The 18,146-nt window shown below is 38.8% G+C and overlaps 1 protein-coding gene across 1 annotated transcript in view; it reads right to left on the reverse strand.

Annotated features, from left to right (window-relative positions):
* Positions 1-470: 470 nt before the first annotated feature.
* The window catches only part of LOC121423558, a 49,244-nt gene continuing 31,568 nt past the window's right edge, over positions 471-18,146 (reverse strand). The window contains exons 31-49 of the mRNA XM_041618910.1: positions 17,911-18,104; positions 17,028-17,154; positions 16,460-16,634; positions 15,488-15,678; positions 14,871-15,098; positions 13,684-13,824; positions 12,828-13,089; positions 12,135-12,334; positions 11,418-11,783; positions 10,554-11,061; positions 9,105-9,319; positions 7,415-7,640; positions 6,928-7,139; positions 6,283-6,433; positions 5,661-5,840; positions 4,973-5,238; positions 3,631-3,751; positions 2,762-3,072; positions 471-1,835 (exon numbers count right to left, since the gene is read on the reverse strand). Coding sequence (XP_041474844.1) covers positions 1,743-1,835; positions 2,762-3,072; positions 3,631-3,751; positions 4,973-5,238; positions 5,661-5,840; positions 6,283-6,433; positions 6,928-7,139; positions 7,415-7,640; positions 9,105-9,319; positions 10,554-11,061; positions 11,418-11,783; positions 12,135-12,334; positions 12,828-13,089; positions 13,684-13,824; positions 14,871-15,098; positions 15,488-15,678; positions 16,460-16,634; positions 17,028-17,154; positions 17,911-18,104 — 4,167 coding nt within the window. The 3' untranslated portion in view covers positions 471-1,742. The remainder of the gene's footprint in view (positions 1,836-2,761; positions 3,073-3,630; positions 3,752-4,972; positions 5,239-5,660; positions 5,841-6,282; positions 6,434-6,927; positions 7,140-7,414; positions 7,641-9,104; positions 9,320-10,553; positions 11,062-11,417; positions 11,784-12,134; positions 12,335-12,827; positions 13,090-13,683; positions 13,825-14,870; positions 15,099-15,487; positions 15,679-16,459; positions 16,635-17,027; positions 17,155-17,910; positions 18,105-18,146) is intronic.

Raw genomic sequence — 18,146 nt, forward strand, 5'->3', positions numbered from 1 at the left:
CATTCCTCTTTGAAGATCTTTCTATTTGCCTCCTGTCCTTATATTTTTCTTTCGATCTTCTTTCCTTCACATCCCAATTTCTTAGTATCCATCCCTATTTCCTATCTAACTCTTTCTTTTATCTTGTGTATCTAAATCTCTTTCTCTCCTTCTTTCTCTATTTCTCTCACTCATTCCTCTTTGATGATCTTTCTATTTGCCTCCTTGTCCTTGTCTTTCGATCTTCTCCCTTCCTTCACCTCCCAATTTCTTAGTATCCATCCCTTGTTCATATCTCCAACTCTATCTTCTATCTGCTTTATACCTTGTGTGTCTCCTAATTCTCTGAATCAACCCCCCCCCCTCCCTCCAAAAAACACATGCACATACACCATACCCCCTCTGGAAAATGTGCCACAAGGCTAAGTTTAAATTGACACACACTCCCCATTTAAAATGGAATGATCACAATGCTTTTGAATACATGTTAATTCATTTTCATAAAACAATTTATAATAACATACCATACAATCAACAAAATATTTCATTTTACAAAGGACACAATATCCCGATCATCACTATTTCTTAAATAAATGTCACTCTGCGAAGGATTTTACATGGAATAATGAATGAATGAACATAATGCAGAAAAAAATTCTTAAAGAAGGCTATATAAGAGTTTGTATCTGGGACATTATGAAGGCAATATGCAAATAAGGTGATGCAGAACTAATATAGTTAGGGCCACAAAGAATAAAACTGAACGATCAATCCTAGAATTGAATTTTTAAGGTATGGATTCATTGGTAATTTTCCAAAATCGATTGTATGTATTGACTTTACAATCAATATCTAAGCTTTGTTTTACCAAGCTATGAATGACAACTGTCACGGAATGTTAAAAAAAAACTTGAAACTTACATGTCTATGACGTCAATACTGCACAAAAACGGGTATTTTGTGAATAATAGTGCATCGGTTTCATGCACTTAACAAACATAAAGACATCAACATGTACAAACAAACCGAAATTCTTCTTCCAGATTACGAGAGAGAAACATAATAACTGCTAATACTGCATAAACACCAACACAACCTCACAATTGCTCATTCTTTCAAAACAACAGATACATGAAGGAAAATTGCATTGTCTGCATGAAACCAATAAAGCAATGCATGAATCACACAGCAAAAGAAAAATTTACATCAAAATCACAGTTACATTACATTTTAACAAGCTCTAAACAATCTCAATATCCCATATCAGGATATTATTAACCAGCAAAAACAATACTCAAAAAACACAAAAGGGTTTCATCCAACTTGATTTTTACTAGATACAAAAGCTTGCTGAGTACTGAATTGTAAAATAGTTATATTGTTGGTTTTTTAAATTGTAATTTTTTTTAGAAAGCCACATATAAAATTTAGCAGTCTAAGGTCATCGAAAGTGAGCTTAATCTAAAGAAAAGTCCAATAACGATAGCTTTATAAATTCAGCTGTCCTTGTTACTTGACGTAGTATTGCAAACAAAAATGGCTGATGATTCTTTGGCATTCCCTCGCACCCCCCACCTGAATAATCTTGCAAACATGATGGAATAACGGTCCAATACAATCACTAACAGTTGGTCCCAAATTTCTCCTACCAAAAATGATATCTACATTATTTTCACGAAGTATCTACATCAAAAAACGAATGCTACAATAGGAAGACAAGTTTAATGCATAGGTTAGTCGTAGCCATAGACATAAAAATAAATTTACTCTTCGTCTTCCTCGACTATTTGATCAGGATACCGCCAGTGTGGTAGGGCATGTTTCAGTTCAAAGTCACGTACACCGGCTCGGATTTCCTGCAAGAGAGAATGAAAGAAAGAGGAAAAAAAACTAATAAAGCATTTTTTAATTGTCCACGCCATGTTCATTTATGTGCAAATGCACAAATACTGCAATTTTTAAGACTCTTTGCACACTGAATTAATTTGTGGGGATAATAATTACAACCGTTTCCATGTTATATTCTTTGAACACAGATGTCCATATTGCACCAATGATACTGATGATTATTATATATTATCTAAGAACTATGGCCATGTATTAGCTTCTCGAATATTAAGGTATGGGAAAAAACTTATTATTGCGATTGTTGAATTCAATAGTGCAAAATTGCAACATCGGCATGCAAATGGATAATGTTTGGAAGTTTTACACAAATTTGGGTATTATACTGTATATCCATTAATAAAAAGGCATTAAATTGATTGTTTCACTACTCTAAACCTTTATCAAATCTTGTTCCATTGGAAAGCAACTGGCTGATCTCATTTGGCATATCAACTAAGACAATATCAACTAGGACATTCGTGTACTTTCATGTATTTCCTGCAACAATAAATATATCCACCCGAAGCTGCACTCAACCCAGGTGAGGTGTAAGAGTACCTGACAAGAATTAATTCCTCGCAAGCACCAAGCTATGGAAGTTGCACAACAAGCTGAAGCCAGGAAATATTAATAGTCAACCTTGGGATAGACCGTACTGTTTATCAGTTTCTTGATAGACAGACGTCCTATATTTGACAGTGCTTGCTTTGATTGTATTCATAATCATATCATTTTGTCTGATGTATTCATCGTCTTATCCAACAAGATGACTTCCCTTCTAATATAAATTTGGTTTAAATTATCAAAGATTGATTCCCGATCATCTTTAATATTAACATCAGATCCAAGTGAAGGCTGACAAGGGCATCTCCAGGATGTTCATTTCGTTTCTCACCTCACCAAACACGTTCAGAGGATCTGCACACTTTTCACACACAGAACGTCCAACTGCCAGCAGATCATCATGGACACAGCTGCAGACCTGGCACTCGGCCGGTTCGGTCTTGTACACCAACCGTTTGACAAAGACCTCGTTGAAGCTCTTGTCACGGAGCTTGCTACTGTCAAAGATGGCACCACCAGACTCCTGGGCAAGGAGGGCATTCACACCCTTAGGTTCGGTAGTGCGCTGGCGGAGGGAACCGGATCCCTTGAACGGCACTAGACCGGCCATCTTGCTGGTGTACGTCGCTGTCGAGTCAATACCTGTAAATCAAAACATAGTAATAAAAGATCAAGTTATTAAGATCATTTATCCACTCATCCTTTCAATTGTGGAACAGCCTTTCCAAAGACATTTAAATAAAAACAACGTTTAAATTCTCAAACTTTCAAAAATTACCTCAAATATTAATTACCTTTAAAATTATTTGAAAAGGGCCTTGAGCACTCAACACCGTGGATCTGGCACGATATAAGTCAATTTATTATAATTATTGATGAGGACATAACAAGTGAATGAATGCCTTGTTCTCCCAGAGCCTACTCTTTACAAAAAGAAACACATCATTACAAGCTTGGGACGTATCTAATTTTCTTTCGTTATGTCCACAATTGGCTTCCGTAACATTTGATCTGGAGATAATTGCTCCAATAGAACAATGAAAAGCTCAAAGGTTCAAAAGAGTTCAAACCTAACTCTAACCCTTCACATTCTATGCACATTATTTCAATTGTGTTGTATGATATAACATACAATTCTTTGATGTATGAAGTGCCAAACAAAGTAATGATGATACAAAAGATAACACTAAAATGGCTTACCGTAAACTAGCTCAGACTTTGACTTTGATTTAGAGTTTGAAACACTGAACTGATAATCCATGAGAATGGTGAGAGAGATGGCTCGCTTTCGAAGCATGACGGACAACTCCCTGAAACTCAGCTAAATATGGAAAGAAAAGATGAGGAAAGTGAGAGATAACTGCATTGAAGACTAAGAGCCACAGATACATTATTATTCCAAACATTTTGTGTTCCATCAATTTTTACTTATTTTCATTTTTCTGGCTGAATCCAACATCACAAGCATACTAGTTTCTTTCTACGTAAAAACAATCTATTATTAGATTGCACTCAATTATTATTATTATTAGCTGCACTCAACCCAGGTGAGGTAAATGGGTACCGGTAGGAAGTAATTCCTTAAAAAACTGCGTGCGCTATGAACGCCTAGCTTAGCCGGGTAATATAGGAGCGGCTTGAGCACCTAACAAGGTGGATATGTGCGCAATACGAATACCCTATGTTATTATTATTATTAATTATGATATGATACATTCCATTGATATAATGACTTATTCATATGCTTTGTAATGTTGTTTGTATTTCTTGAGTGTGTATATGTTTAATAGAAAATGAATAATATAATTCAATTCAATATACTTGAATAGAAATTGAATGGATGGGGTCATGTATCCAGAGGCCTACATATCAAGACAGAACAAATACTTCCCATCCCCTATAACTGGTCATGGTAAATATTGTTTTCAAACTATCAAACATATAACTATATCAATCATAATATTCAAAATCAATATGTGAAGTATTGCTTGCAATATTCTTCATATTGATGCACCACATGTTTTTTTCACATGATATCTTGGAATGGTCCCATTCCTCATGTCAACAAATCCTATCTATTTAGTGGCATTAACATTGATATGCAAACATATATGCAGGCTTCTTTAAGAAAGATTGATGTAACTACATAAGGAACTACAAAGTACTATTGATAAGCAGGTGTAAAGGACTGAAATCTTTGAGAAAAACTTTCATTCATGGTATCCATTTGATACATCTGGGTCTCGTTACACAATAATTTGCAATCAACAGCAAAATTTTGAAAGAACCATTCTGATTGGCTGCTGGTCACTCCTTCAAACCAAATGTGGATGTAACAACAATCGTGATAGGCAACTAGTTTTGTGATCAATGGCCAGTCTTCTGAAGCAATGTGAATGTTTCAGTGACCATGATGGGTAGATTTTCAGGTGACTGCAAAGGTTTGTGTTAGAGGACCCTGGATGGAGAGAGGCGAATACTGATACATATTGGTGCCGTTTCAAAGCAGATTCAAGAGGAAGGAAACACCGTCACAACGTACCTCTGAATCATCGCCGGTGAATTCTGAGCAAGAGAGGAGGATGATATGCTTGGCAGCTCCAGCTCGGAAGGGATAGTTGGCAGCGTACTTGATAGCGGCGAAGGTGTCGTTGTTATCGCCATCCTCAAAGACCAGCGAGTCGAGACCCAGTAGGAAGTCCCGGGTGCGGTTGTTGAAGAGCTTGTGGTTGATGGTGTGCTCATGGGGTTCGTCGTGGATCTCAAGACCGCCAAAGCCAGTGAGACCAAACTGAGTGTCCTCATAACCTGAAATGATATGAATGAACTCAAGACTCAGCACAGATCCTCATATCAAACTGGTTATCACCATGGAAACAACCATTTTTAAACAGAGGATACCAACCCTGAAGGAGAGCAGTCTAATGAAATATGTATCTTTTTTCAGAAACAAAAAGGATTTCTCCAAATAATATGCTAATAAGTGTCATCTTACACATCTATGACAGCAGCAAGCTATATCGCATTCAGCGCTAGTAAGGTGAATCATTTACACGGACAGAAACTATTGTGTCTAAAAAATCAAATTTCAATGGGGGAATCCCCTCTTCCGGATCCTCCACTAAATTATTTCCCAGAGCAGGCTGGGTTTCAAACAGTGTTTACACACAGAATCACCAACAAATTACAAAATGAGGCAAAGATGAGAGGGGTCAAGAAGTTCTACTCACCGGCACTCTCAAGTTCGCTCGCCAATCTGGCAACCATATCGTCGAGGCGAAGGGCATCCTCTCGTGCACATCGCTTCTCTTCCACGACGAAGACGATATCCACCTTGCGAGGTACCGCCTCTCCTTCGATCCTGATTGGCTGGTCAGCTTGGAAGGACTGCTCTCCAACCTCACAGGTGACTGATAATGAAATGAATTAAGATAATTTGCTTCAAGGGACACTGAATACAATGGGGTTCGATTTTTTATTATCATTGAAATATCTTTATGCAGGATTCCATGTTCTGGGAGTGTATACTTAAAAGTACATGTACATATATGACTCAAAGTCATGCATAGTGATAACACGCATATGCAACACGCAATCTTAATAATTAAATACCTATTTTGGCGCATCCTCTTAGCATGATTTGACTAATGGGATGATGCCTTTTATACCGCATGCAACTTGAAATTTAAGCGTGACTTTAAGTCAAATCTTTGCGAACCCTCCCCCCCTCCGAGTGACAACACAATACAAGGTGCAAATTGCATGGATGTATCATTTAGGAAACACACCAATTCAAAACTATTTAGAGCTATTCAAAGTTTCTAAAATGGTAAAGGGGGGAAGAGTACTTACTGCATTCATCAGGCATGCGTACAGGCTGCTTGCTGAACCAGCATTGGGTCTTGTAGGCAACAGCAATACTGCACATCTTGCTCTTTCGCTCTGCCTCCGGCAGGGTACGTGTGTCTAGGATGCACATCCTGTAGAAAGAGTCTGGATCAACCTACGGACAAAATAACAAGAACAATGATAATAAAAACCTTATAAGGTACTCGTCTCCATGATTAGACACCTTGACAGAAGTCAAGAGCTGTGACTTTCCTGGGGACATCCGGCAAGTGGCCTTTCATTACCGATCATCACATTTCACTGTACACAAAATAATGCGGATTGCGCGGAAAATCAATATGAAGACGCACAGTAACCTCGTAGCACAATTCCTTCTAAACGACATAGCGCACAGACTATTGACAAGTTGGCCTATTTTTGTGACACCAGAGGCAGTTAGATCAAAAGTGAGCCCATAGATGGGCTTAAAATTGTGAGTAAACAACAGCTTAAGTGCTAGTTCCCAAAATGAAAACAAGAGCGATCAGTTACTTGACTGCCCATTTCTGGAGGAGGGTTGCGCAAGGATGAGTAGTGACTTTAAGAATGGACACTAAAGAATGATATTTTCATGAAATATATGCATTTCTTTTCTTAGTGGAAACTTACCCCACCATGGCAGGCAGCGAGAGGGGAACAGTTGTCAAGGAACATGCTGGCACAGGCCTCGTTGTCGGGGTGAAGGGGGTCAAAGTTCACAACGGGATCCATGGTTGGGAGGACCCGGTTGTGATCCAGGGAAGCAGCCTCGGAACGGAGGCAGTTCTTGCCGACCTTCCAGGATTCGGTGAAAGCAGTGATGTTGGTCTGGAGCTCATTGCCTATAGGGAGAGAAATGAAGAGATGTAATAAGCGAGATGTATAACAAGAGAGGTATATAAACAGGGAGAGAGAGAGTTGAAAGGAAGGAAAGAAGGGAGGGGAAAGACAAATGATGAGGAAGAAAAATTTAAAGAAAGATAAATATAAATAGATAGATAGATTAGATAGATAGATTAGATAGATAAGATAGATAGATAGACAGACAGACAGACAGATACATAGATAGATAGATAGATGGTTTGTAGAATACGCATCCAACGATAGCGATACATACTCGGGGTCTTGAGGTCGTCGAAAGGTTCAAAGTTGAAGTTGCCCAGGAGACCGGCGGTTCTGTCAAAGTATCTGCCGCTCAGCTTCAGTACACAGATGTCATGGGGTAACTTGCATACAACCGAGATGCCCTCAGAGTTCTTCAAGAAGATACTGTTTCCAATGCGGATGATGACAGTCCCATCACGCTGCAGCGGCAGTTCCTGAGGCTGGCGGTTCACTCGTACCTGTTTGATACATCATTTCGTTGCATATTGATTAGTATTATTATAGCCAGAATGATGTCTATCTTATTTTGCTGTATTCAGTCATGCTGACATTGACAACACAGCAATTATAGCTGAAATCCGGAGACAGAAAAAAACCCATAAGGTTTGTATCATGAAATTCAGGACAAAGAAAATCATTCAGCATCAACTATCGTACATAGATCAATAAAGTCTTTCCCCTACCCTCTCATGAAATATGTCTTTTGCCAATCAGTCAGATTATTAAGCTATACAGTAGATAATTTCTGATTGCAATTCATCATCAGAACTTTAGCATGAGTTGAGAAACATATTTTTATAAGTACTTTACAAGAACGGCACTTTTGGAAAAGAGATCTGTTATAGATGAAGACCACCATTGAGTAAGTTTGAGAGAAAAGGTGGAGAAAAGAAACTCTTGATCAAAATGTGAAATCCAGGGCCCCGTCTTACAAAGAGTTACGATAGATCCAATCAACCTTAACTATATAGAAATCCATCCATGTCGTAATTTTTTTTTACAGGTTATTTGCACAATGTACTTTATGAAAAAAAAGAGGCACACTGAATTTTTAAGAAAATTATCAGAGTATAATTCGCCTACCAATGCTTCCATCAGTTTGCTCCATTATATCTCATTGAATTGTTAACACCATATAAACCTGACAGAATGCTACGTTCAAGTAAAAAGTCATTAGTACAGGTCCCACATACAGTGACAAAGTCATATGGGGAAAGATCATTTTCACATGCAGCTGCTATTTTATGGAATAATCTGCCAGAATATCTTAGAAGTATACAACCATACAAAAAGTTTAGAAATAGCTTGAAAACACATTTATTCACCATTTTGTAAACAATTAATGTAAGAATCCAGTGCTCTCCCCTCCATCTCCACTCCTTTTGTAAAAAGCGCTTAGAGACATGCAACTTTGCTTATGTATTTTGCGCTATACAGAAACGTTTCATTAGTATTATTATAAGTAAACATCTATGTCTAGAAAATATTTTGAATAAACATGCATTTTAGATGTCGACGTTGCTGGCTTTCCATAGTTGTGGTTAAGACAAGGAAGTGAAATGCACAGCATGAGGACATGATTGCTTGATGGTGACAGATGGAAGAATATTTGATGGAGTCCATGTATCATTTGTGAGCACATACATGTAATAATATATTTTGATAACTGAACAAAGCATTACGCCATGTGTTAAACTTACGATAACATACCTTACGAAACCAAGAAAGTTTTCTTAATGACATAGAACCTGAAAGATCTGTCAGAGGCAGACATTTGAATGTTTATTTTTTATGTAAAGCCAGTGAAGGAAAAGTTTCTATGAACATATCATAGTCTAATAAATAGATTGAATTGAATTAAATTGAATGGAACAAATGAATATAAATTTGCAACCATGAAATGGACATGGAATCATCCTTACCGTGCCGTCAGACTTGATCTCGAACGTTGTGGAGTTGATCATGAACATCATGTTCCTGATCGGAATTTCCATGTCGCGTTCGTAGTCAACGATGGCCGAGAAGTCGTTTTCATGGACAAAATCCCTGGCCAAGATGTAACCACATTTTCCAGAGAAGTCGTAGAAGAGTTTGTCGAATGTCATGTAATGTTGGGCTCCAATGACAAGGGCATTAGCTGAGATGGACAAAAAAAGGTGTACATATTTAAAAAATCATCAATATCATTACGATTATCATTTTAAAGGACTATCTGTGTAAAAACAGATTAGGAAAGCAACATTAAATATTCATTTCCTCTTTAAGTTATAAACCAAGAGAACAGATTAAGAAAGTTGCAAAATAGAGAAATAGAGGAAGAACTGATACATTTAACCGTTCTCAACCATATCTGAAGTTGGGTTTAAATCAGACCATGGTCTAAACTCTGTTCTAAAACTATGGCAAGGCAAAACGTCAAAATTTGAGTTCACGTAATAAGATTTCTGATGTTTACTGTGCTCTTTTTCTGACTTTTTAGTGGTGAAGACAAGTATCATATTCATACTTCACAGATAATCAAGAATGACTTAACCCTATCTAGGCTGGGGTATCTCGGCCGTCGACCGCACGGTCGCGCCGGAAATTGGCACGCGGGTTGCCTGGGACATAATCTACAAGATTGTATAGTAATTTATTTCATGCGAATCGCTATTAAGTGATTATGCTAATTTATGCGTAATTAGTATGCGAAATCATACTTTTTCCTCTAACTCCCTAAATAAAGCTCCAAATGTACTAATTTTTGGTATAGAAACTCTTTGTGGTGTCCTTAGCAAGTGTACATGAAAAAAATTGTGATATCAAATCATTTTCTTATGTATTATATTTTTTTTGCAATTTCTTATGTATTTCTTTGTTTTTTTGACCTTTTGTTTTTCATTGTTTTTTCAATGAAATTTGTTGGGGACTCTTCTGTGATCATAAAATGAATACATTTAGACTAGCAAAACTAAAAATAATCATACATTTATGAATTTTGGTTGAAAACACAATTTGCATTGACTTTGTACACGAAATCACGTTTTTGAGCAATTTTCGGTCTGACATGCACTTACATGTTGCGTAATTTCAGAACCACGTACCCGGGTGAAACAAAATTGGTCTCAAAAGTTGCGCAAGACTTGAAAGTAAAAAGTCAGCGAGCGGCGCGGTCAAAAAATTTCGCACGGCGAAAATATCGCGCGATTTGTTGAGGGGGGGCCTCCGAGGCCCCCCCCCCCGGCCTAGATAGGGTTAAGAGTCATACATTGTGTAACAAGCTGATACATTACATCTCTACTGTGAGAGATTATATCCATACTTAAACCACAATTTTAGACCACAGTTTGAATTGAACCCAACTTCAGAATACGGGCCAAAGATTATTTTACCTCCGTATGGTGGCATCCAGCTATGGGGACAGGTACTGAACTTGGCCTTCATTGCTACAGCAGTCACAGCATTACGCACTCCACACATGGTTTGCTTCATCCTCCCGTACATCCTCTCCAGAGTGGCGAAGTCCATCTCGCTGGTCAGCTCCTCCAGGAAGGAGCGTCGCACCTCCTCGTCGGGGAGGTCCATGATGCGGCCGAAGAAGGGACGGCCACCCTCGACGATGCGGTCGCCGATGCGGTCCAGGTAGGGGATGATGCGGGTCTCCAAGGCATCCTGGACACCACCCTGAAGCATCCTGGACTGGATCTCCTGCATCATCTCCTCGTAGTAGGTACGGTTGGCGGTGAACTGCTCCATGAAGCGGGCCTTGAAGTCGCTGAGGCTACCTTCCTGGAGCATGCCAATCACCTTCTCCAGCTTGGTCATGTTGAACCTCTCCAGCATGCGCATGTCCATGTACTGATGAGTGAAGTTGGTAAAGGAAGTGATGTTGCTAAAGTCCTGCAAGACACAAGGAATGAAAATCATTTATCACCATGTTCTATTAAACTCAATCTTCTGAATACTTCGTATGATTAGACAACAATAAATAATGGTCTTACAACATGCTACACCAATATATAGAAGGTTACATGTACCTCTACAATTAAATGAGAGTAATCAATTATCACCATGTTAAATTAAATCATTATCTACCAAACATAATCCAGTATATATTAGGTATGATTAGAAAATAGTACATGTAAATAATCTAATGGTCTACGAAAACGGTACACTGATGTATCTCTACGATTCAACAAGAATGGAGGATTCAGCAGAAACAATAAGCCATTCAATGGTAAGAATACCAGACCAACCTTCAAAAATATCTTGACAACAATCTCGCCGTTCATCAGATCCAACTTGGTCAGCTCGTATGTGCCGTTGAAGACCTTCTTCAGGACGTTGATGAGGACAGTGAAGTTGTAGCCTTCGTTTTCCTCAACAGGTGGAGCTGGACGGACAATGACTGGTTGAGGGACATCGACTTGTTGAGGGACATCAGGGATAGTATACTTGGCATTGAACTTTGCAAGAGCAGCAGATATTTGGTCATAGTTTAGGTTTCCAGGTGAACCTGCAGGAGCTTGACGGCGCCGACGAACCAGGTGCTCGGCGTACGGGGCCATAAAGGTATGAGTAGTGATTGCGGAAAGTTCCTGAGCAGCTGCCTCGTCCATCATCTGTCAATTACATCGGGAAAAAAGACAGATAGAAGAACTGTAACTACTGGCAATAGGACAGTTGATGGATGCTTCCTTCCTGGAGACTTCATGAGGTATCATCATCAACATCATCATCATCACCATCACCATCATCATCATCGTCACCACCACCACCACACCAACACCATCATCATCATCATCATCTTCATCATCATCATCATCACCACCACCACCACCACCACAACCACCACCATCATCATCATCACCATCATCATCATTCTTTCATTCCTGCAACCACAATCTGGAATGCAATCATCCTAATAAAAACAGGTTCAAGATTGTCCTACATCTGCAATTCATCATGCTTACCATTCGGATGGTTTCATTGAACTGTGTTACAACAGTGAGGATTTGGCTAAAATCAAAGTTGCGGAATAGCTCAAGCTCTCTTTCGATAGCGACCTCCCAATTTGATGCAGCTGTCCTGAGAGAGGCATTAAAACTCTGGACATCCTCAGCAATGGCTGCTATGACATTCTTGATGGCTCTCTTTTCAGATCTCAAGGCAGCTGGGGAGAAAGAAGACAAAGCATAATTTAAATTATCAACAAGTACTACACTAGAGCATGTGTTCTAAGTACCTCGCATTGTTTTTAATTTCCTTTATAGTCCACTTTCTTGTTTATCTCAAATTTATTTCAACTTGGCTTGGTTTTGTTTACCTTTGTTCTCAATTTCAATTTATTTGCTTCACTTTTTAAAAACCTGGTGGGTGTTTCATAAAGCTGTTCGTAAAGTTACGAACGACTTTACGCACGACTGGAACCTGTTCTTAGGTCATAAATCAATTGCATAGGGATATCACATAGCACAAGAAAGGATCACCAGTCGTGCGTAAAGTCATTTGTATCTTACGAACAGCTTTATGAAACACCCACCAGGACATTTACCTTCTTATATATTTAAGATCCCTCATTTTTTTCAACCCCTGGCTCTTCCAAAACCTCTTCTTCTTATCATTCTATAAAACATGTACAAGTATTTTGACCTGGTTGTACTCACCAATCCTTGTGTTGAACTCTTCACGAATGCGCTCTCCGACCGCATTGAGGTTCTGACCGATGGTGTAGAGGCGTTCAGCGAGTGGCGTGAAGTCTGGATCCATGGACTCGATGTCCTGTTCAAACTGGGCGAATAGATTGTCAAAGAAAGCGTTCGTTGCCTCATCACCGGCAGCCAAGTGGGCAGCAATGGCCGTCTCATTGAACTCATCCTGAATGGCTCTGAATAACCCTTCAAAAGACAACCAGTCCATGGTAACTGCCTGTTTAAAAAAAAAACAAGGTTTTAGGAAATGTTAAGATTAAGTCAAAGCTGTCTAGTGTTTCATTATGAAATCCATCGTAGGAACAGTCTACAGATTAGCCACATTGACATGAATCATCGAAATGACAACCAGTCCATGGTAACTGCCTGTTTGAAAAAAATTATCATATTTTGCATCGAAATCGATAAATTTCCTATGAAAAATAATCAAGTTTTAAGTGTCATATAAACCAAATAATGAATGTTTCTTCATTTGTGCAATGGACAGAATACTTCATTCGGTGACGGATGAAATGAATGATCCATTCAACTCGGTTACGCCTCGAATAGATCTTTTCATCTTTCACCTCGTGAAGTATTCTATCCATTGCACTCATGAACATTCACTATTTGTATAATGGCTTTCTTCCTTCCAATGAGAATGCATAATTGAATCAAAACATGGGCAAAATCTACAGGATAAACACTGACAAACTGTTTTATTCAATGAGAAAAAAAAATAAAGTGAATTTCATTTGGATATTGTGCGAGAATTTATTTCCACTAAGTTGGTTCATTCAAGAAAATGTAGAAGAAGAAATCAAGTATTTACCTCTGAAAACGCATTGAATCGTGTAGAGAAGTATGTGTCGACATTCGCAAATTCCATAGCCAAAGTAATGTAGGCAAAGGACTTCTCGTCGAGGCCTACAAAGTTGTTGTGGAATGTCTGGTTGAATGCCATCCATTTTCCCTGCGATAGGCATAAGATATACAAAAATGAGCAGATGATGTATTCATTGATGCAATATTTGCTCCTGCGACATTTGCTGCGGTCTTCATGTCTCAGATGGCAAAGGGTTAGAGTTAGGATTGTAAAAGAGTCTTTGGTTCAGAATAATGCAAAGATAAGGATTCGGGTTTATTTAGTTTTGGAGATTAAGTTTTATGTTTGGCTTGAAGCGCAGATTTTTCATCTGAGCAATTGTCGCCGGAGCAAATGTCATGGAACCATAATGGAGGGACCTACATGTATTGCGCAAAAAGTTGCAATCAAACGCAATTTTACAAAATTGAACAAATATTGATTTTCAACCAATCAGAGGAATGAAAATAGTGGAGCATTGCAAGAAACTTGCGATCAATTGCAAGTCGATTGTTGGTCCCTAAATCAATTTAAAGTTTTTAAATTAATTGTGAATTTGTGATTGAATGCTAATCTGCTTCTTGAAACAAGCAGTGAAATCTGATTTGCTGCAGTTCAAATTGATCTAGCAATTATAAAATGACAACAGAATATTTGCAATTGATTGAAAATATTTTCTGGCAACACCCCCTAAGACTTGAATATGATATTGAGTTGTGTTTAAACTCAAGTCTTTCTGCATCCGAAACCAGAAGAAAAATACAAGAGGTATATATGAAATAGGAAAAAAATAGTAAGATAGATAGTGAGAGAGGGGAAACAAACTAACAGTTTATTCACCAATTGTCTTTATCTACAGCTGGTTCAGAATTCAATTTTTTAATCAATAAAAAGACCCCAAAAAAATTTTGACAGATGTTTTTTAAAGAGAAGTAATGCCATTTTCCCTTTTCCTTTTTAAATAGATTACCTGGCATATCTCTTTTATATGTTCAAGTGAACAAAATCTCTTTTCTATAAATGTTGTAATATCTCAAGTCATTGTATAGAAATTGATTTATAAGTGATCTACATGTACATTATCTTAAACAACTCATAGAATGCATAATAAATCAGTGACATGAAAGACAGTCCTTTAAACGTGAGAAACTTACAACGAGGTTGCCAATTTGTACCATCCTTGGAAGTGTGGTCAATTCCCATTCAGCTTCGACGCTAGTCTTCAGTAGCTGCATCCGAGTGTAGATGTCTATGTTGGATACCATGAAGTTTATTGCTGTTTGGTTCAATCTGTTTGCCACTTTCTTCCAGCCGTCGCAGATGGATGCACGCTTCTCAGCCTGCAGCGCGATTGTCTTGTTGATGATGTCCTGAATGGCAGCCTATGTGAAGAGATAGGACAGCAAAATGACGGTCATTGCAAGAAGGACAGACAGTCAACATGCCCAAAAGTGTTGAGTCTTCTCACCTGCTTCTGCTCTACAACTCCACTTTGTTGGCTCAAGCCTATCTTCCTCTCATATCTCCAACTAAAGCCAGCCTTCTACCCAAGCCTCTCATCATGCCTACTACCCAAGCTTTCCACGCCTTCTTGTTTACAGTTCATTTAAGGACAACAGTAGATCTACTTTCTAACCTCCACCTTCTCGCCTATCCCTTTCACTTCTACCTCTATCCACTATCTTTTAGTCCTGGACTTTACATATGGTGTACCTTAAACCATTTCCACAAATGAGAATAAAGGTGTTAAATCCTTGGTAAGACTAGATACCTTGAGGTCTTGTGGCCATGCCGGCTCCCACTTGATTTGGGTGGTAAGAACCTTTGGCATGCTGCCATCTAAGCTGAAGACAAGAGAACCATTCTGGATTGTCTGGCCAGAGTGGACGGTGTCCAAAGAAGCAAAGACGGCTGTATCGTTCTGGTAACCTGCCAGGAACTCCCAGATGTCATCAGCATTATCTAAATGAAATTAATTTGAAAAAAATTTTAGTCATAATAAAAGTAACAAAAACTAAATAACATTACTTAAATAATATCAAAATTCATGGCCCACTCACAATATCTATCTGCAATAACCATAAGTTCCAGGATGTACAGTGTGACCCACTGCATAAATTTGCCATTCACTTTGTGCACTGAACTAGAAATTCTATTTCTTATTCAGCGATGTGTGACCAAACAACTTCCGGCCTGCTCTTATGGTAGTTAGATCAGTCCCATCCCCTTCCCAACCACGTTCTCTATCTATACTTACATTTCGAGGAGGAATCCAATAGCTTGCTACTTGTGTCATCCCTCTTGCTTTTACTGAAAACTACTGGGTCACACAAATTAACGGCATGAGCTACATCTGGATATAGCCGATAGCGAGACTTAATTACAATAATATGCAACATCTATACAGTGCTTAATACAAATGTTTTTAAGTGCTGCATAATATTGCCCCAGCTTTAGTACTGCGACCCTGATTGGGTGCTCGAGCATTCAAGGAATTCCTTACAACCGGGTACCCATTTACTACACCTGGGTGAGGAGTGGTAAATATAGATAAACGCCTTGCCAAAGGATGCAAGTGCTGTGGTGGGATTTGAACCCCGGACCTTGTGGTACACAGTCCGGAGACTTATCCACTGAGCCACAACACCTCTGCTTATAAAATGATCGCTAGTCCTCTGCATACCAGAAAATCATTCTTTTACGTGTAACACCCTTGACCCCATCAATTATCTTTAGTACATACCTGGGTTGTACTGGACTGTCATGCCCACCAGTCTTCGTGGTTCGTCGAACATCATGTCATATGGCACCACACGCCTGTCGAACGTGTTGCGACAACTGATCTGATACGCCCGGCCTGCCTCGGTGGTTCTGTTGAAAAACCGGCCCCAGAATCCATAGCGTCTGCTGCCAGTGTACTGCGAGTTTGGGGAAGTCAAAAGGTTCCGAAACATTCACAAACAAAGAGCATAATTATGAGAAAATGACAAGACAACACTGGTCGCCAAGTTGAATGCCTAAATGTCATCTACCCAACCACTCAAGCCTCCCATCTCTCAAACTACTTCAGCCTGTCATCTGGTTCAGTCCTTTTGACGACTAAACTCATTTCCAATTATAAATGTACTTTCTAAACTTCCTCTTTCTCGCCTATCCAGTTAATTTCTACCACTATCCACTTTTATTTGACAGTCCATCTATGACTCACCAGATGGTGCATCGTAAACCACTTCCATGATTGTCCATGCCACCATGCAAACATTCAAACATCATCATAATCTCAATAAGCAATATAAAGCAATTATACATACCATGAAGGACACCTCCTTCGTGGCTCTATTGAGGGTGAATGAAAGTTCAGGCATATGTCGATCCTCACCAAGAAGAACGCTGTTCTCAAGCGAGACCTCAAATTGCTCAGAAGTATTCGAATAGGTTCTAGAGAATTTAAAACATCACATAATGAATGATTTAGCATAACTCTTTCGATGATTGTCCATTAAAGAAACTCCTTGCTCACGTACAACTTAAGGCACCTTGAGATAAGTTGTGTGAATGGACTGACCACATGCAGAATTACATGTACGCATCTTGACTTTTCGACACAATCACCTTTATTTTTTGAATGACCGAAGGTTAAAGTGATTGGTTAACATTGGTTTGACTTTTTAAAAAACTGAGCTAGAAGGTCACATTTGTCACCTGTGTCTGTGATATGTTACAAAAATGAATCCCAGAAAAAATTGCATTCGAAAATAATTATTTAGTGCTTGAAAAATTGAAATATAAAGTGACCAGAAACAACATCTTAATTTCATCCCATACACTTATGTGTCCTATTTAGGTGTCTATAAGACGCCTATTTACAAAATCAGGGTTTGCCTTGTAGTTTTCGCTTTTCATTCTCAATAATGGTTGTTTTCAGGGTTTATTAGTTCTAATACATGCACTTGTACACATGTTTCATCTTGGTTCACAAAGTTAAACAATACCTTTAAGGTGGTCAGTTCTGTTAGGTTTAAACATCACAAGAGGCAGAGACAGAGAGAAAGATAGCATGAGATCAGAAGGCTTCACGTAACAAAATTACATTATCTGTCAATAGCTACATGTACATGTACTATCAACCAATATCTCACTGGCCAAGTGTTTACAAGTTTTGTGAAACTGGAGCCAGATATCCCGTGCACTCACCCAATGATGTCCACATCAATGGTGTTGACCAAATGCTGAAGGTTCAGGTGAATGGAGTGACCATTCGGCACACGAGTGACCTCGACGCCAGCGGTCAATTTTTGGTTCTTCTCAATGCTATAGGTGATGGTCAGGTCGGCGTCCATGACTGTGTTTCCGCTATTCTGAATCAGGCTGCTCGCTATTGTGATTGGCTGAAGAGATCAAAGGAATATACACGAAACATGGTCAAAAGC

The sequence above is a fragment of the Lytechinus variegatus genome, chromosome 11, assembly GCF_018143015.1.
Source record: "Lytechinus variegatus isolate NC3 chromosome 11, Lvar_3.0, whole genome shotgun sequence".
In the NCBI taxonomy this organism is placed as follows: domain Eukaryota; kingdom Metazoa; phylum Echinodermata; class Echinoidea; order Temnopleuroida; family Toxopneustidae; genus Lytechinus; species Lytechinus variegatus.